The sequence below is a fragment of the Loxodonta africana genome, chromosome 19 (genome assembly GCF_030014295.1).
Source record: "Loxodonta africana isolate mLoxAfr1 chromosome 19, mLoxAfr1.hap2, whole genome shotgun sequence".
NCBI classification, from domain to species: Eukaryota; Metazoa; Chordata; class Mammalia; order Proboscidea; family Elephantidae; genus Loxodonta; species Loxodonta africana.
In genome coordinates, this window is record NC_087360.1 from 22,687,013 (window position 1) to 22,707,426 (window position 20,414).

A 20,414-nucleotide genomic window follows, 5' to 3' on the forward strand; every position below is an offset into this window, starting at 1 on the left:
TTCAGGGCCCCCCAGACTCATTTGAAAGCCACCGATTAGCCCAACTGCTTCTGATGCATGACTCACTTCTGGGCACTGGACCTGGCCAGCTCATTTCAGAGTCTCTAGATGGGAAGGACAGTGCCCTTCAGAGTCCACTCCACTTTGGGCCTGGGTACTACCACATGTTATGGATAACCTGCACCACTGCCTTAGGGTAGTGCGAGGCCTCCAGAGCTGGAGGGACCATTTTCCTCGTGGTGTGTACACAGACAGCATGGACTTCATGCGCATGTAGAAGGGGCGGGGAAGGGTGGTGCAAAGCTGAGTCTGCCACTTCCCTGCTCTAGGGCCTTGGGCTGGCTGTCAAGCTTCTTGAAACCTTAATTTATGACATGCCTGGTGCCGTGCTCAGCTGGGTAAGATCATGTCTCCTTACTACATCACAAGGCTGCAAGGCTTGTCAGGTCCCCTGCCCCTCATATAGGCCCATCAGAGGCCCAAGCCCCGTCACCCCCCTGTCTGGTACCCACTGATTCCCTGGGCAGGCCTCGTTGTCTTGTGAGCTCACATCCAGGCCTCAGACAAGACTTATTAAAGGTCCCCTGGAGCTATCTGGACGCTTCATGCCTCAGCCATCCGTCTGGCTCTTTCTGGGGGTACCTGGGGAGCTGGACTGAAAGTGTACTCTCTGCAGGCTCACAGTGGAGTCTGCAGGGGGGTCATTTATAATTCAGGCTTGGCTGCAGGCCAGCATGCTGCACTCCTTACATATGCCTGGTTTTCAGGTTTTTAACATCCCTGGAAGCCCCTCCCTGTCTCCTAACTCCCTGGCCCTCCGTGCTCTGCCCATCCTGGCAGGAAGGGCTGTCTTTGTGCAAGTCATCAGAAAAGCAAGAGTGTAGCTGTACCTGCCTGTAGGAGGAATATGCACTCCAGGCCTGGTTTCAGGGCCTAGGGCAAGGTGCCTAAGTGATGGGAAGCAGGGTCTCCAGCTTTCTTTACCCTTACCTTTCGTAGCCCCCAGCCAAAGTCTTTGTTGAGCTTTATTTTCTTGGATTTGTTATGAAAATGCTGGGGACCATGAATATGCTTCCTCAAACCACCTTCTCCTGTCTCCCTTCCCTGAGAACTGATGCCCCCTGCAAGGTCATTGGGACAGTTCTCGCAGGCCCCAGGGGGCCCAGAAGAGCCTTTGGGATCATGGCTCTGGTAACTTTTCTCAAATCTCCTGAGCAGTGCAAGCTAGATGCTCTTCAGTGTCTCCCAGGGGTCACCTGGCTTGAGGAGGGATTGGGAAGTGTTGGGACCTGTCTTCTGACAGTGGCGAGGATGTACAGATTCAGATCCCTGGGCAGCCTGACCCTGCACACCACAGCTCCCGCTGGCCACGCACATGCCCACATCTGGTCCTTCCACCTCCTTGGCTAGGCAAGTCCCCTAGCCTCCCAAACTGTGAGAAAATAAATTTGTTTGTTAAAGCCATCCACTAAGACAGCTCCTGTGTGTAGACAGGGGCTGGGGTTTGCACTTTTGCCTAAAGTTGTGATGAGAGAAGTTTGAGTAGGTCTAGCCTGGCCAGGCGAGAACAGAACAAACAGCAGGGGGCATGGGGTTGTAGGCTGAGGAACAGTGTAGCCCTGAGGGGTAGAGGCAAGGTGGGGAGAAAGACCTACGGGCTGGGGTGGGACTGCACAGTCCTAGTTCTGCTCCTTGCTGGTCTGTGCACATGGGGGCTAGGGACTCACCCACGCCATATGCTTGTCACATAGGACTGTCCTGAGGATGGAGGAGTGCACACGTGATGGCTTAGCCTTGGTCTGTGCCCAAGGGAGCCTCTGTGGGGCGGGGGGAGGGGGGTCGCGGGAGACCAGAGTGGGAGCCTTCCCCAGGGAACAGAGGGCAGGGCACCGAAGGGGGACCAGAGTAGAAGCCTTCAGCAGGGGACCAAGGGCAGGGTGAGGCCAGGCCAGCTGGTGAGGGCAGGCTACTTCTGGATCATTAGAAGGCTCACATGCTCATCCCCACAGTCCCACAGGTCAGTAGGCTCTTGTTCCACCTGCCAGACCACTGGCTCTGGGTTTCACCATGGGCAGTGTAGGCAGACCTCCCCCTTCCACCCCAGCATGAAGGCACTGCATCGTGCAGAGCCGTCTCTCCCGAGGCAGGTGTCGGAGGTGGAGATGAGGGAGCTTTGCAGATGTTCTCACAAATGAGAGAGGACATGCCATTTGGGTCAGGGGAGGTCTCTTGACGGAAGGCAGGATGATGGGTCCATGCAAAAGCTCTGGAAGGTCTGTAGGGCGTCAGGTCCCTGTCTTTGCCTACCCTGGGCCATCCAAGGCTACGCTTTTTTTAAGTCAGCCCTGCTAGGCAGAAACCAGCTCAGAAAATGAGCCCTACAGCCAGTGATCAAAGCCAGTGCTGCCGGGGCTGCAGGAGCCGCATCCGCAGGGGCGACTGCGTGGACACCTTGCCTTCCCTCCCCATGGGCGCCTAGCAGCCCACACACTCACTCCCAACCTACTTCTGTCTCCCTAGAACCTTCAGTGGGCCCGCGATGTGTTGCTAGGCAGCAGTATCCCATGGCAACAGCTGCAGCACATGCCGGCACAGGGGCTCTTTTGCGAGAGGAACAAGACCAATTTCTTCAACGTGAGTACTTCGCTTGTTGATTTCTGAGGCCGCTGGCTCCACCCGCGTCTCACCAAGGCACAATTGCCCCCCTGGGTGGCGTTCCTGGGCAAAGGCTGCGGCACCCTTGGAGGGAGGGCAAGTGGGTGGCGCAGTCCAGGGCAAAGACCTGGCACAGGGTGATGCACCACCGGCACTGGTTTGCCAGCTGGGCGAGCTCAGAGGGTTCCTGGAGCTCCAGGGCTGTGGGAATAACGTAGTCCATGACGAAGGGGACTCCAAGCCCCTGGCTCTTAGCCCCAGGGAGCCTTGCAGGACCCTGTGTGGCTTGGCGTCTCAGAGAGTGATTGAGGCAGGGCACTACTGCATAAAAACAAAGTTTGGTGGGCTCTGGGCTTCCTGCGTATTCCCTCAGTTCAGCATTGGGCACAGGCAGCCAGCACCTCACTGCTTTCCCCTCCAAGTCCTCGCCCTGTCCTTTGCCACCCCTCCCAGCACTGCCAGCTCCAAGCCATGTAGCTTTGGTGAATTGCACAGTCTCTCTGAGCTTTGGTTTCTTGTGTGTTTTTCCTGATTCTGCATTACATACAGGGAAACCGAAGGCAGGGGGTACTTGAACAGGAGCCGAGGGAGCTGGTCTTGGGACCTGAGGGGTGTGGTGGAAGCAGTTCTCGGAGTGCCTGTGGGAGAAAATGTGATTGGGGCACTGATCGCCCAAGAAGCCAGCTGTGGGGGCATCTGGGTTCAGGCCTCTTCTCTTATAGGCAGCAGCGCACTGGGCTGGACAGGGGCTCTGGGCCTGCGGGCCTTTGTCTGCAGCCCATCTCTCTGTTGGTATTTTAGACGAAGTAGTGGACACTGGTCATAAGCCCACACCATACCAAGGGATTGTAGGGATAGAGAAGCTTTTCTCTTGCTTCAAGGCCTAGCCCCAGCCTCCGTCCCCAACCTCATGGCTCTCCATCCAGGAGGCGTCTGCCCATTGACGCAAGTGCAAAATATCACACCCGGCTCTGCCCTTGATTCTGCCACTTAACAGTATGTCTTGGGGCGCATTTTAGGACTTTCATTCTTTTTAATAGCTGCATAGCACCTCAATGTGTGAATGTCCCACAGTTTTCCTACTTACCATGCCCTCTCCATGGACATTTGGACTGTTTCCAGTTCTTTGTTACTACAGCATTTCATTATACATCTTTGCACTTAATGTGGAAGTCTGCATTCCTAGAAGTAGAATTCCTGGGTCAGAGGGTTTATGCAGTGGCCTCACTAGAGTTCATGTCATCCAGTGCAGTAACTCATGGTGTCACCCTCCCCCCATGGACCTCTGCCCGTACCAGACCATACAGAATCCTTAGTAATGTTTTTTGTACTAATTTTACTTGTAAATCATAATTCCTGTATATCACTGAATGTAATGGCAATAGTAGTGACATAAATAACTAGCAAAATTAAAATTACATCTTCAAATTATAATATGCATACCCAGCCTAAATGTATTTAGGCTAGATGTGTATGTATTTACATTTACATAGTTTCTTGTGGTTAAAGTGAAAATTCAGTAAGAAAACAGTAGAATTTGAAGTAAAAACTTTTAAGAACTACTTAAAAATTAATGTGCATTTTAATGTTAAACTTTACCAGCAGCCTGTTAGGGGAGGGAGGTGGGGACACTGCACCTGGGAGAAGAGAGCAAAATGAGACCTTGCATGGAGGTGGAGGCTGGGGGCGGGGGGGAGTGGGGAGGCCTCCCTCCCTCTCGCTGTACAAGGCCTCTGGGTCACCCTGGTGTTGGTGTGTGGGGGCAGGTGGTCCTGCGCCTGGCGGCAGGGCAGGGAGAGATGGGGGGTAGGTGGTTTCCACATCCAGGTAGTGGCCAGAGGCTTAGTGAGGGAAGATTTTAGAGGGGGCATTTGCCCCCCAGCACAAGGCCAAGGAGGCAGCAGGGGTTGGGGGGTACATAAACTTAGAGATTGTCCCTAGGCACTCATTACTGTTCCTCTTCTGACCCGCTTCCCGGTCCTCCATGCATTCGGGGCCCACACGATCTGATCTGTCCCCACTCACGCCTTGTCTGGATGCTTCCTGCCTCACTGAGCACACGTACAGGGGCTGCTCCCCAGGTACAGGTGTCCCGGTGGGCGGCCGGCGCAACACTGCAGTGTAACCAACAGATGCACGCCTCCGCCTGGGTCGTTCCCCAGATGCTACGTTGGCAAGGCCCAACCCAGCCGGGGCTCTGTGGCTGCTGTCTGGGCATCTGTGCAGTGCATAGAGGGGTACAGGGGTGGTGTGTGCTGAAACACTGCACAAAAATTTTATAGTCATTTTGGTGTCGCCCCCTCTGACAGTGTTGCCTGGTGCAGTCTGCACCCCCTGCACTCCCCTAGTGATGCCACTGGGTTTGTGATACCTTTAAACTTTTAGTAGCTACCAGGCTCCAAAGAGATTGCCCTGGCCCACACTCCCAACCTTAGGCTCATTTTTTCAAGCCTCATCGGTACTCTGTATTATTGAACTTTTTTTTAATATTCACTGTTCAGTAGGCAGCCTCTGAGTGGGGGCAGAACCGCCATGGACAGACACATACCTCCCCCTCTACCCCACAGAGTACTGAGGAACACGAACTCCACAGGCCTGGTGGGGGTGGAACGGCCCTGCCAAGGCTGCCCCTGTCCTAGCTGCAGCTGCAGGCTGGCCTCTCAGGGCAGACCCCTGCCCCAGCCACCTGGTGTCCAGTGCATGAGGAAACACTGGGCAGGCACTGAGCATGCTCATCAAATGAGTTTGTCCTGCACATGTTCTAAGCATAAGCAGATGTTTCAGTCTCGAAGGTGTGGTGGGCTGACAGATAGGCAGGGGTCAAGTGAGCAAGCTGGCTTTTCTCTTTCCAGGGCACATTGGGATCTGCTGCCTCATCTAGGGGTTGGTGGAGGGTGCAAGAGTGGGGAGGCTGGGCCCATGAGATGGTGTAGTAGTGAGGGCAAGGTCAGTGGGCACCCTGCCCTGCCATCCCACTGTCCCCACCATGCTGGGCCACCATGCTGCCCAGGCTTGGCATCACTCTTCCCTCTGCCCACCAGTTGTCCGTACAGCTCTCATCACTCAGTCTAGTCTGGGGAACCTCCTATTATGACATTTGATGAAAATTGTATGAATCATGAAGGAGGACGTTGTCATTGCAAACCATTCCAGCCCATCACGGCGGCCCAGACCCCCTTAAGTCACCCTAAGTACCTGTTCCTCCCGGAGGGACTGCTCCCTTTTTCTGGGTGTGTGCACAGAAACAGATGGACTTGTCCTGCAGCTTTAAAAAGTGTGCATATATGTGTGTGTCATTGTGTATATGTATGCTTTTCTATGACTTGCTTTTTTGCACTGACAGACAGCAAGTCTCAGAGAAGTTCCCGTGTGAGAACGTAGCTCTGTCTCACTTGCTGCAGCTGCTTCCCAGTGTTCTGTCCTGTGTGGAGTCTGCAGTCCCTATTGGTAGGTGTGTGTTTGGGCCCTGGCCCCGGCTGATCCTATCATCCCTCTGACCGGCGAGCTCTTCTGGCCAAGCCCGTACTGAGGGTAATGGGAAAAGGGAGAGGCCACGGGACACTCACAGGCTCACAGCAGAGCCCTGAGTACAGATACCTTGAGCAGGGCCTCCATGGAGGGCTGTGGATCTATGGGAGGGGCGGGGGCCCTCAAGGGACCCGGGTGGGCTGGAGGCATGGTGGGATGCAGCTTAGCCTTTGTGGAGAGCCTAAGGAGATAGGGGTGGGTGCTGAGGGCACGGTGAATATGGCCCTGGGACTCCCATGTCTGCTGTCCTGATGCAAACTCCTACACTCCATGGTCTACACACGGTTGGCTGCTCGCTGGCCGGGACACAGTTGTGGCATGTAGTAGTGTGTGGTGGATAAGAGCAAAAGAAGAGGTAGAGGGAGGGAGGATTTACTGCCCTTCCATGTCCCATTCTTTTCCACCCAAAGATTGAACTAGTCCCCCTCCACCAGAAAGAGCAGCTCCCTGCGTACCCCTTGTCCTGCCTCCTGCGTCTTTGCCCTGAAAATCCCTGTTCCAGGGTGTCATCCCAGCAGGTTGGAGCTCGTAGCTCTGGCTGCATGGCAGGCCGGAACCCCAGTCAACACACTCCACCTCCTTTCCCTCCAGGCAGAACCATCTGGTCTTTGCCAAGACAGGGTTCAGGTGACTTCGTCTTGGCTGAGGTCCTGTAGCCCGACCTGCTCTGGGCACTGGTGCCATCCTTTCTAGCATGAGGAGGAACTGGCCACCTGATCAGCAGCAGCCCTGGGATTGAGTCCTGGCTCGCCAACATCCACTGCTGACCTCTCGAACTGTCCCCTCATCTGTGCCGTGTGTGAGCACATGAGGAAGTGTGGTGGGCACACAGGAGGCTCTCAGGGATATTGGATGCCCTGACCCCAAGGGTTAGTGGGAAACAGCAGTTAGGGACCAGAGTGGCCTCCCAGCCCAGGCCCGCAGCCCCACTGCCTTGCCGTATACCCAGAGTCACCTGGCTGTGCCTTTTCTCTCCTGTGGGCTATGCATGGGAGCATTGGGTGTTGGGCCTGACGAGGGGCTCCCTGCATTTATGAAGTCCATTGTCAAAGTGACAGAGCCATGCTCAAGGTGATAAGGGTCCTTCCAGCCTCAGATATTCCTGGGAGGAACCATTCTAGCTGTGATGGTGTCCAGGTCTGCTTGGCACATCTGGCCTCCGCCACAGCCTCCCGGCCGCCTCTGCCACTCAAGCCTCTAACCATATGCCAGGTGGGAGATTACAGGCCCAGGCTTTGTGTTGGACCCCAGGCCCTCATTCAGGCAGGCTCTCGCTGGCTATGGCATATGCCCAGGGCTGGCCCAGGGTGACCCCATCCTAGCACATCCTAGCCTGGTCTTGGGGACGCATGCATCCTCCCAGAGGAGGCTTCCAGGGGAGGAGGTCTCAGCCGAGGGCCTGGCTCATGGAGCCGACAGCACTGGCGAGAGAGGAGACCAAGGAAGGGGTGGGCCCAAGCAGACCTGGGAATGGGGTTCTGGGGCTTGTCCTGAGGCAGCGGATCCATGAAGGGTCAGCGTTGGGAGAGGGACCAGAAGGCGGGGCCAAGATGGAGGAGTAGTCAGACACTTCTGTCTTACAACAAAGACCCGAAAAAACAAGTGAATTGATTATATTTATGATAAGCTAGGAGCCCTGAACATCAAAGGCAAAGTTAGAAAATGGACTGAGTGTCAGGGGAAGGAGAGATGGTTCAGAAGCGGAGAGGAGTTGCCGAACCTGAATCGCTGGGAACCCTCAGGCACCATTCCTGGGATCGATTGTGGCGAGCTGGCGGTAGCATTCCAGCCATAGTTTCCTCAGGTAGAGACAATGAGCCGCACAGCCTACTCATGCATCCGAAACCAGAGAAAAACAGCGCTCTCAGCTAAAGCTAAGTACTTGCGTATATTTTACCACGCTCCCAACCCCCAAGCTGGCTTCAGTGGCTGTCGATATCCCTGGGCCTGAGATAGGCGCTGCTGAGTGCCCTGAGCCATTCTCCCAGCCTTGGAGAAGGAATTAATTCACAATTGGGGGAAAAGATAATCTGCCAGCTCCACTAACCTGGGGAGATCAGGACAGAAGTAGCTCCTGTCCAGGCATAAATAGTCCATGAACTTTGAATACCTCTTCGCTCTGCATGGACCTATGTGGGTCTATTTCAGGAGAATAGGCCTTTGTTGGCAGACTGCAGCTGTTTTAGCTATGCAGTGGAGAGGCGAGTGTTTGATGTTTGACACTGCTTTGCCTATTAAACAGGGTCCTTACCCACATCAGGGGCTGAAGGACTGGTGGCTCCACCCATGTCACCCAGCCACCCACGACAGGGGTCCAAGGATAACTGGTACCTCCCAGTCCTTACAACCAAAAGCATTGGGTGCCCATGGTCTATCTGCAGGACCCACCCACCTGGGTGCTCTAGGGAATAGGATGTGCTTTCCTCACAGACACTTGGGGCATGGTTCTCAGCTGCCTGCCTTGTTCAGAGCTTGACCCCCTGCTGCAACCAGTTACCTGTACCTGCCCCTCTAAGACTGTAGGACAGAGCCTGTACCACACATTTGATGACCAACTACCTGACACCTGAGCTGAATTCATACAAGAAAAGTGAATGGACTCCTAGGCTCATATACCTGGTAACAACTGTAGCCATCTGGTGACAGGATGTTAGAGCTTCAAAGGTGAAAATAATCAAGCTAGCTCACTCAAGCAAACTGTTTGGGCATATCAAAACAAAGCAAGAAGCTAGGGTACAGTAAGCAAACATAAAATAAACTCTTAAAGTAACTTCTAGATGGCTTGAAGACAACAGTCAATATCAAATCCCATAAAGAAGCAGACCATGATTGCTCCAACAGGCTCTCAAAACAAAGAATCAGGGGATCTTCTGAATGAAGGTGCCTTCCTGGAATTACTGGATGCAGAATACAAAAGATGAATATACAGAACTCTTCAAGATATCAGGAAGGAGATCAGGTAAAACACAGAACAAGCCAAGGAACACACAGGTAAAGCAGTTGAAGAAATTAAAAAGGTTATTCAAGAACATAATGAAAAATTTAATGAGCTGCAAGAATCCGTAGAGAGACAGCAATTAGAAATTCAGAAGATTAACAATAAAATTACAGAATAAGACAACTCAATAGAAAGTCAGAGGAGCAGAATTGAGCAAGTGGAAGGCAGAACTCAAGAGATTTAAGATAAAACACTTGGCACCAATATATTTGAAGAAAAATCAGATAAAAGAATTTTCTAAACAATGAAGAAACCCTAAGAATCATGTGGGACTCTATCAAGAGAAATAACCTAGGAGTGATTGGAGTACCAAAACAGGGAGGGATAACAGAAAATACAGAGAGAATTGTTGAAGACTTGTTGGCAGAAAACTTCCCTGATATCGTGAAAGACGGGAAGATATCTATCCAAGATGCTCATCAAACTCCACGTAAGGTAGATCTTAAAAGAAAGTCACCAAGACATATTATAATCAAACCTGCCAAAACCAAAGATAAAGAGAATTTTAAGAGCAGCTAGGGATAAACGAAAAGTCACCTACGAAGGAGAGTCAATAAGAATAAGCTTGGACTACCTGGCAGAAACCATGCAGGCAAGAAGGCAATGGGACGACTTATATAAAGCATTGAAGGAAAAAAATTGCCAGCCAGGAATCATATAAACAGCAAAACTGTCTCTCAAATATGAAGGTGAAATTAGGACATTTCCAGATAAACAGAAGTTTAGGGAATTCATAAAAACCAAACCAAAGCTACAAGAAATACTAAAGTTCTATGGTTACAAAATCAGTAATATCAGGTATCAACCCAAGACTGGAACACTGGACGGAGCAATCAGATGTCAACCTAGATAGGGAAGTCAAAAAAATAAATCAAGATTAAAAAAAGCTCAAAACAGAGAAACAGCAATGTCATCGTGTGTAAAAAAAGACAACATTAAAACAATAAAGATACAAAGAAATAAAAGTTAGGTTTAAACTTAGAAAAATAGGAGTAAATATTAAGGTAACCACAAAGGAGACTAACGATCTTACTCTTCAAAATAAGAGACTCAGGAAACAAAATCAACAACAACAAAGAAGAGGAAAAGACATATAAAGATAAACTACTCAGCCCAAAAAATTAAGTGGGAAAAAGAAACTGTCAACAACACACAAAAAAGACACCAAAATGACAGCACTAAACTCATACCTATTCATAATTACACTGAATGTAAATGGACTAAATGCACCAATAAAGAGACAGAGGGTGGCAGAATGGATGAAAAAAACACGATCTGTCTGTATGCTGCCTACAAGAGACACACCTTAGGCTTAGAGACGCAAACAAACTAAAACTGGAAAAAAATATATATCAAGCAAAAAAACAATCAGAAAAGATCAGGAGTGGCAATATTTTGACAAAATAGACTTTAAAGTTAAATCCACCACAAAGGATAAGGAAGGATACTACATAATGATTAAAGGGACAGTATACCAGGAGGATATAACCATATTAAATACTTATGCACCCAGTGACAGGGGCTGCAAGATTCATAAAACAAACTCTAACAGCATTGAAAAGTGAGATGGACAGCTCCACAATCAGGAGACTTCAACACAGCACTTTCGGTGAAGGACACAAGATCCAGAAAGAAACTCAGTAAAGACAGGGAAGATCTAAATGCCGCAGTCAGCAAACTTGACCTCATAGACATACACAGAACACTCCACCCAACAGCAGCCAAGTATACTTTCTTTTGTGTAGTGCACATGGAATAGTCTCTAGAATAGACCGCATGTTAGGGAAAGGGACCTGTGCCATGCTGGAGACAAGCCCTCAGACAGACTCCCCACAAAACGATGCTGAAACTGGGGCAGGGCGATGAGGCTGGCATTGGGCTGGCAGATGTAGGACCCTCCTGAACCAGTGCCAGGCCCAAGGGGAGATTGTACACGGTGGGAGGCAGGGTCTGGCTATCCTCCCTGAGCAGAGGGGCAAGGGAAGCACGTGTCAGGCTGGATGGCAGGTCTTGCTGGGGGGCTCCCCACACCACAGAGGCTTCAGGCTTGTCTGTGGGCTCCAGGAAGCTTCCAGGGCTACCTGCATATGTGTGTGGATTGCTGGGCAGACTGGTGTGAGTGGGGCTGGGGCCAGGGCCTCTGTCCAGGGTGAACGTCTTTTCCTCATAGTTGATTAGAAGCATTCCCATAGTAACCAAACCAGAGAGACTCTTCTTCTTTCTCCAAAACATTGACTTATTTTAGGTGAGGCGTTTGCTCGTTTCAACCCTGTCTCCCGCCATTGGGAATGGAGCACAGGCTTGGTCCTGCCCTTGTTCCCCAGGCTGGTGGGCTGGTAGCTGTGCTGGCTTTGGGATTAGGGAAGGGAGGGGTGCCGGCTGGCCACTGCTGCCCCTGCATGTGGTGCTGCCTCCACAGCCAAGAGGCCACACACTGGGGTCTGCCCAAGCACAGGTGAGCAAACATTGGCCAGTGGCCCCAGTGGCAGGTCCTGGGCACCTGCTGGACTCTGACCTAGGCTGGGGCCACCCATGGGCAGGTGGTCACAACAACCAGACAAGAGGCCATTCTCTACAGTTGCTTTAAGGGCCAGAGCTTGGTCTGCAGAGCCATGAGCGTGCTTGTAGAGCCCAGTAGGCTTAGAGAGGCCACAGCTCAGACAGGAGGGATGTTACTGAGATGGGTTGGTACCAGCCCCAGTCACACCTTGGATGAGGCTCAGAGGCCAGGTGGGGGTCCCAGTCCCAGTCTGTCCAGGTAAAGGTGTGCACTAACTTGTGAAGGTAGAGGGGCTGCAGTAGACAGGCCTCTTTGAGACATCATATGGCCACCATGGATGGACTGGGGGTAAGGCTGGTAGTGACCGCCACGGTTACTGGTGCTGTCAGCTGGTGCTCTTGCGAGCTCCAGAGTGCATGGCGCTACTACTTAGAGCATCTGTGAGTATATCCTACAGATATTGAAGTGCAGGTACTCCTGTTATTCTGCCTCATGGATGAAGCAAGTCAGTTCTGAGCCCAGTCCTAGACAGTGGAGTGGTAGCCAGAGGCCGGGTCCCAAGCACACACAGACTGATGGGCTGAGGAGGATGGGTGAGGTCCACTTCTAGCTCAGATGATTACCAGTTCAGGAGGGCACGTGGTGACTGGTCAGTGCGGGACCAAGAAGGTGGGCAGAGTCTGGTTCTTGGCTCTGCCTGGCCTCGTCAGCCTGTCGGCTCTGCCCTGTGTGCTACGCACGCATGGATGTGTGGCCCTGGGTTTGTGAATTTGTGGGCATACCCTCCCGCAACGGGCCTTGCAGGGATGCACTGAAGAGGAGCAGAATCCTCTGTGGAGAGGCTGGTGAGGCCGTGCATGTGCGCTGCTTGTCATCCACTGTTGCCCAGTACACGTCTGAGCACTAGTGCTGTCCTGTTCTGGGACGGACTGCTCTAGGATTGGTGGCAGCTTTCCCTCTTCCTCTCTAAGCTCCCATGATGCCGCCACTGATGGCTTTGGAGACCCCGCCCCGGCCTGTGAAGAGGGGCCTGGCCTATGCTCCAGCCCTACCCTGGCAGGTTGCCCTAAGCCTCATCCTTTTAAGTCTCCTGGGTCACCTGAGGTGTGTAGATGTGCTGAACCAAGACTGGGCTTTTGTTGGTCTGGTTGGTTTTAAAGGAAACCCAGCCTCATCAGAGAGAGAATTAGGACAAAAAAGAAGAAAAAAGTTTAAATTGAGGAAACATGAGCCACTTGGCTGTCACAGGAATTGCTGCAATGCCCTATTTTTAGCTTTGTTGAGATGATATATGAGCAGGCTACACAAAGGATAAACAAACGAAATACTTTGCGTTCTCGAGGAAAGGGCCAGTTCTTGAGAGTTTTTAGAAAGTGAGCACAGTTGCGTCAAACCGAGACTGGACTCGGGCCTCACCTAGCTATCCTTTCTCCTGTCCCTGTGTCCCAGCTGAGGGACACTTACACCTGCCTCTCCACCTCCCTGCCTGTGGGGCACAGGAGGGTGGTGGGGACCAAGGTGGATCAGACAGACATGATGCCCAGTCCCCTACCCTGACAGGACCACAGCTCAGAGACTCAGAAGTCCCTGCCCATGCCATGAACCCTCACTCCCAGCACGAAAAGCCTCTAGATGATCGTTTCCCAGGTACAGATTCTTTCTGGCCATCTGGAGACAGCAATTGTCCAGGTGTGGATTCAGACTTTCAGCCACACCAGGGCACTCGGGCAGAGGGGACGTGTCCCTTACAGTCCAGCTCATAGGGCGTCACAGCCCCCACAGACCCATGCATGGCCGAAGCCCAGCGCCTCCAAGCCATAATGTGTGCCCAGCGTCTCTGATGCTGTTCTCCCCGCAGCCTCCCCAAAACCCTCCCGCCTCCCATTGGGCTGTTGAGTCAAGAGCTCATTGTTTAATGTTCCCGAAGGGGAGAGCATTTTTCAGTGTAGGCTTCTCTTCCCACTGCAAATTGTTTTTCAGAAGTTTGCTCTAAGAGTGAGTGTCCCTGCCATGTCTTTCTGAGGTTTACGGACAGCAGCCTCAGCCAGATAAAGGTGCTGGTGTGGGCACTGGTGCATTACCCAGTAAGGCCTGGGCAGAGCAGGCTGAAGGTGCAGCCAGGGGAGGCATCCAGGTGAGAGGCTTTGGGAAGTGGAGCCAGGCAGGTGGGCCAGTTCAGCCTGGGAGAGCAACAGTGGCCAAAGGCAGAGAGGCTGAAGGGGCAGCATGAATGTAAGGGGGAGGCACAATAGGGGCTCAGACTGAGAGGAAAAGGGGTGCCCATAGGCCCTGGAGGAGCAGGGTCTCTGCTGAAACCGCCCCCCCCCCCCCACCCCGGAAAGGAAGCCTGGCAGTGTCACATTGGCTTTGTGCCCTGGGCCCTGGGCCTTGCTCAGTCCAGATAAACACGCTCCCTGCGCCATGGGCCGGCCGAGGGCCTGGAGGTTTGGGAATGGGGAGGATGCTGGTGCCAAGCTTCTGGAGGGGAGAGGGACAGGGCTGGTCTTCATGGGCGTGTGGGGAGGGGGTACTGAGGTGGCAGACACTTCAGGCTTCCCTGAAGACCCCACCTCATGATAGGCAGATGGGCAGAGGCCAAGAGAGGTGGCACCATAGGCTCAGCGCTGCACAGCCAGTGAGCATAGAATGGGCCCTGATGACCTTAGGCCTCCATCCTCACAGCCCAGACCCCCAGGTGGCCCAGCCATCCAGCCTCTGCAGGATTCCAGAGCAGAGTACCCAGGGTTTGGGGGCCTTGGGAAATGCAGAGCAGGCATCACATAAGGGACTGCCTACCCTACCTGAGCTTGGCTGTGCCCTTGACTCTGGTCTGCTGCCCACAAAACCAGGGGAGGGGGAGGGGCATTATCTTAATGGGACCCCAGAGCTGGAAAGGGGGGGAGTAGGGGGCTGGAATCCAGGGCTCTCTGCTCTGCCTCCTGCCATTGACCGCTGTTGTGGGGACTGTCACCTCCCACTGACCAACCAGGGTGTCCTGAAGGTGTGACTTCACAAACTCAGTCTCTCGCCTGTAAGACGGGAGGTGTGAACACACCCTGCCGCGCCAGTGGTGTGTTGAAGTGGATTTGGCGCACCCAGGTGTCAGGACACAGCCTGGCCCAACTTTCCCACAGCTCTGTGGCTGCCCTATCCTGGAAACGCAGGCAGAGGCACCAGGTCATTTCGGATGGGTCGCCCTGCCAGGCCTTGCTGCCGCACTAGTGGTGGATGGGCTGTTGTTTTCCCGTTTAACATTTCTGTTTTGCCCCTGTGAAACTCACCAGACAAATAAAAATAGAGAGAGCAACCCCAAGAGGGTGTGAGAGGAGGTGGGGTGGAGGGCAGTGGAGGGTCCCAAATGGGCTTGGCAGTAGGGGTGGGCACTGTGTGCCTGCCCCTGCCTGTGAGCCATCTTTTCTTTGCCACGCTTCCTGGAGTGTCCCAAACTTGGAACCCCCAGTAGAAGGTGATGTCCTGAGGCACTGGGCATTGGCCCCATGGGGACCCAAGTAAGGGCCCGGCAGTATCTCCTGGGACCCAGAGATAGGCACTATTGCCATCGAGCCGAGAGAGAATGGGTCCTTAGATTCTGCTCGTTGTGGACTCTCGTAGTAGCCAAGCTGGCCCACGGGAGCATGGGGCCCGCTGTCTGGTCAGTCTCAGTGCCAAGGCCTGGCCTCTACACTGCGTTCTTCTCCCCAGGGTCCCAGGAGGCCCTCCGACTGCCATAGCCCCATCTCACCGCTGCTTCTCCTGCAGGGATTGTCACAGACCTGAATGGTGGCGATTCCCTGCTGCCAGCACTTGCCCTGCCTTGCCAGTGGGTGTGTGCTTCACGGGGGAAAGGGCAATGGGCATGTACTCTGCGTGCCCTGCTGGCATGTGCTCCATGTGCTCCGTGGGTGTGGGCCCCATGGGCATGTGCTCCATGAGCTCCACAGCCTTGTGCTCTGTGAGCTGTGTGCTCCACGGGCGTGTGCTGTATGTGCTCTGCATGCTCCATGTGCTCTGCATGCCCTGTAGGTGTGTGCTCCATGTGCTCCACGTACTCCATGTGCCCTGTGGGTGCGTGCTTTGCAGGCGTGTGTTCCATGTGCCCCACGTGCTCTGTGGGCATGTGCTCCATGGCATGTGCTCCACAGGCATATGCTTCGTGTGCTCCACATACTCCAAGTACTCCACATGCTCTGTGGGCACATGCTCTGCAGACATGTGTTCCACGTCCTCTGTGGGCGTGTGCTCCATGGGCGTGTGCTCCATGCACTCCACGTGCTCTGTGAGTGCTCCATGAGCATGTGCGGTGCAGGCATATGCTCCATGTGCTCTGCATGCTCTGCGGGTGTGTACTCCATGAACTCCACAAGTGTGTGCTCCACGGGCGTATGCACGGTTCCCATCATCATCTCCCTGGTTTTGCCTCTGGCCAACCCCTGACCCTGTCTGCTTCGAGGTGGAGTTGGTTGTGGCCTCTTTTGCCTGCCCAGGGGCCCTGGAGGGGCTAGGTGGTTAGAGGCCCATGTCTGCCTCCCTGACACACCAGCCTGTGTCCAGGCCTTATCTGTCAGGTGCTGTCAGTGGGTGCTGGCTGATAGGTGTGCAGAGGTGGCCTCACATCCAAGACCCTTTGTAGAGTTTGGAAAAGGAGCCTTGTCCCCACTGGCCCTTGGTTCCTCCTCTGAGGAGGGGCAGGCTGGAATCAGCCACATCCCTGACCCCAAATGGTGAGCACTCTGTGTGCCTGAGCTGTCAGGGGCTGCTGAAGCTCTCTGGGGCCCTCATGGGCTTGAGCCCAGAATGGAGGCCACTCTGTGGCCTGAAATCGTGTCCATTGCTGTGCCCACAGCTGCAGGTGCCGCCCTGTGTGCAGCCTTGAGCCAGGAGTTTCTGCAGAGGGGCCGAGGTGCCTGTCAGGTGTGGGCTTGTAGACAGTCGGGGGGCCTGGTACCTGGCCCCCATTCTGGGCCAACCTGCCAGGTGAACCCTGCCTGCCCTCAGAGTTTAGGCCTCTTCTGATCTCAGTTTTTCCATCTCCAGAATTGGACCCGTTGGGTGAGCTCAGTGGTTTTCCAGCCCTTTTTCCAAAAGGAATCTTTCTCACCTGGCCTGATGAAAAACAGAGGAAAGGGAGGCTGCTCCAGCAGAGGCAGGAAGGGCCAGTGCCACCCACTCAGGCTGCACTCCCCCAGCCTACCGCTGAGGGAAGGGGAGCAACCTAGAGAGACTGTGGGTCCCCATCCACTCTGCTTCCAGCAGTCCTCCAGCACCTACTGTGCTCCCAGAGACTTCCCTCAACCTGGGCCAGGCTGACTTCTATCTGGGAATCTGTCTCTCCCACCCTCGCTCTTTTTCCACTTTTCCTATTTGGAAAATTTGACCAAGTTGCTTCTGAGAGAGAGGCGTTGGGTTGAAATCCAACCAGAGCTGTGTTCCCCAGCCCCTGCTGGTTACCATGGTGACAGGGCTTGGCAGAACAGCCCAACGCTTCCTTGCAGGCTCAGACCCCAGGCTGGGCACCACCCGCCATACCTGTGGCCCATGGCCAGCCTTGCCCCAGCATGTGTCCTGTCCACGTACCCCTACCCCGCCTCACTTACATGAGCCACTAAAGGGAGGGGCAGAGAGGGTGCCCAGCATGTCCTGGCCCTGCTGGGCTCCTGGCTTCGCCTCTACCCGTCAGTGTTTCTAAGGCTCATCAGTTACCTCATCTGCACAATGGGCTGGCCAGACGTGTCTCAGGGTTACTGTGAGAATCCAATGACAGCATTTGTGGAAAGTGTGTTCCCTTAAGATCTCTAACGGCCACACGGTGAGCCACAGGACCACTCAGTGCGAGAGGCCGTGGCGATGAGCCGGAGTGCTGTATTAGCTGTGCAGGCTGTGCAAGGTGGGATGGCGTGGAAAGGAGTGGGCAGGTGTGGAGTGAAGGCCTGGCACACACAGCTCACTGGGGTCCTGGGCCAACTGGAAGGCTTCTGAGGAGGTTCAGGGGTCTGAACACTATAAAGATGTATAAGAAGTTTAACACCAAGGGGCGTCAGAGTGGGGCCTCATGGAACTCTACATGAACCAAAACCTGTGTGCAGCCCCCCCACCTTGTAGGGATGGTAGAGCATTTGGTCAACAAGTATATGCAAGGCTGCTCTGTACCATGGGGTCAGATCCTCGCCACTGGGGGATCCCAGCCAGGAGGGACTCAAGCAGAAACTGGCCACACCAGCTCACTCTGAGCTTCATTTCCAGAGAAGGCCCACCTGTCGATACTTGGGGAGGTGGGGCCATGGAGGCCCTTTGCAGTGCAAACTGGCCTGTCCCCCAGGAGACGGGACACCTTGTTCGTGGCTTGGTGGTAAGGGGGGCTCCAGCTCCAACCACTCTCAGAGCCCAGTCCTGGAAGGGCAGGTATAACCACCCTCCACAGTGCCTTACCCAGGCATGGCCCAAAGTCACTGGTTCACACTCTGAGTGGTTTTAAGTACACCATAGCATGAGCCTCAGGGTCCTTTGGAGGGGGAGAGGAAGTCCGCACACTGAGCTCAGGGAGAGAGGGGATGTTGGGGTCCATCACAGGGGAGGTGGTGCCCAGGGAGGGTGTGTCAGGTCCCTCACGGGAGAGGCAGTGCTCAGGGAGGGGGTGCCAGGGTCTGTCATGGGGTGTCTTAGTCTCCTAATGCTGCATTAACAGACATAACACAAGTGGGTGGCTTTAATAAACAGAAATTTATTTGCTCATAGTTTAGGTGCTAGAGGTCCAAATTCAGAGTGCCAGCTCTAGGGGAAGGCACTGTCCATCTGCTCTGGGGGAAAATCCTTTCTTCTAGACCTTCTTGGAGATCTCCATGTGGCATCTATCTTTCCCCCATTCTGGCTTGCTTTCTTCTGTGCCTAAGCTGCTCTTTTCATATCTCAAAAACTGATTGGCTTAAGGCGCACTCTAAATGAACGGACATGGTTTCATTAACATAACAGAAGAAATCATATTTCAAAGTAAGATTATATCCACAAGTATAAGAGTTAGGATTTACAACACATAATTTTTGAGGGACACAATTTAATCCATAACACTGGGGAGGCAGTGTGCTGCACTCAGGGAAGGGGAGGGGGTATCGGGTTGCTCACAGGGAAGGCTGTGCACAGGGAGGGAGGGGATGTCAGGTCTGTCACGGTGGAGGTGGTGCCCAAGGAAGGGATGCTGGGTCTGTCATGGCAGAGGCTGTGCTCAGGGAGGGAGGGAGTGTCAGGTCTCTTCACAGGAGAGGGGGTATGCTTAGGGAGGAGGTGTCAGGGTCCCCTTGCTGGGGAAGGTGTGTGCTCAGAGCGGGTGTCGAGGTCCCCTCAATGGGGGAGACAGTGCCCAGGGAATGCATGTCAGGTCTGTCATGGGAGTACCCAAGAAGGGGTAGCCTGGGATCTGTCATGGGCAAGGTGGTACCCAGGGGAGGGGGTGTCGGGGTCCATCACCAGGTGGTGTGAGACAGCAGTGGAAAGGGTGGCATGGCCCCGTCCTGGGGGGCTACCTGTTGTCCACACTCCAGAAGGACTCTGTCCTGTGGCAGTGAGCTGGGCCCTGGGAATGGCCTGGGTGTAGAGAAACTGGGGAGGGCACAACATGGGACTGTGACTACCCTGTTTCCAAGGGGCTAGAGTGTCAGACACTCACGCACTCTTGCTGGCTAGGGGGTGGGCATTGGATCTGGAATGAAGACCTGGGCAAATTCTGCCCTCAGACCCTGGGGGTCACCCTAGAGGGTGGGAGCAGCTCTGCCCGTTGGTGAAGGGACACTGTGACTGAGCAGCATCTTTCTGGTCACAGGCGTATTTGCCTTGCAGGTTTGGGGGGCTCTGCAGATTTGGGACTAGGCTCTACAAGGCGAGCCTGGGCAAGTTGGTTCCTCTTTCGGATCCTACTGGCGTGATTTGGAGAATTTTTCTGTATGGCTATCAGGGGCAGGAGGAGGCAGGGCTGCGAACCCACATGCCTATGGATGTGCCAGCCCTGGCTGCCTCTGTCCCGTGGTTGGGCCAGCCCATCCCACCCTGTAGGAGGCTCCTTTGTGGCCATCTAAGGATGGCATGTGGCCCAGGTATGGCCACTGCCACGACCTGGGGCCTGAACCACCCTACCTCAGGGTTCCCCGTGCAACTCCACCCCCTCTCAGAATCCCAGCCAGAGGGGCCCAAGCCTCCTGAACCCCAGATGGCTGGCCATAAGAGCTGCAGTCAGACGTGGCTTTTCTAGGATGTGGTTCCCCTCCTGAGAGGATGAGGAAGCAGCTAGGCAGTCCTCCAAAGAGTGGCCTATTCTAGCAGCCTGGGCAGTGGTTCATTTTCAGAGTCCCAGGAGGCCCAGCAGGGCCGTATCAGGTCATGCGCATATCCCCACTCACCCTGAGAGGCCTTGGAGTCTCCTGTCCTACCTCCTTTGCCCTGCCCCTTCCCCAGACCCTCCGCAGCCCCTCTCCCTTCACAGAGGCCACATGCAGCCCCATTACACTCCATGCAATCCCATGGACTTACTGGTTGCCCTGGCCTTTCCTATCTGTGCCTTCCTCCGGCATGTCTTCTCTTCCACTCTGCTTTGCCAGCTCCCACTCCGACTCCTGAAATCCATCTGTCCTCTACCGCCCGTCCTTGTTTCTCACCCCCATGATGTGATCTGCCCTCAAGCTCCGAGCAGGGCTAGTAGAGCCAGGTGAACCCAGCTGTTGTGAGCCATGGGTGGGCTATCACAACCAT

At 54.1% G+C, this 20,414-nt stretch overlaps 1 protein-coding gene across 7 annotated transcripts in view; it reads left to right on the forward strand.

Moving 5' to 3' along the window:
- Nucleotides 1-20,414, forward strand: part of CABIN1 (calcineurin binding protein 1) — a 192,771-nt gene that overhangs the window by 139,195 nt on the left and 33,162 nt on the right. For all 7 annotated transcript variants that reach the window (XM_064272401.1, XM_064272406.1, XM_064272405.1 and 4 more), the window contains one exon: nucleotides 2,521-2,634. In XM_064272401.1, the coding sequence (XP_064128471.1) occupies nucleotides 2,521-2,634 (114 nt within the window). The remainder of the gene's footprint in view (nucleotides 1-2,520; nucleotides 2,635-20,414) is intronic.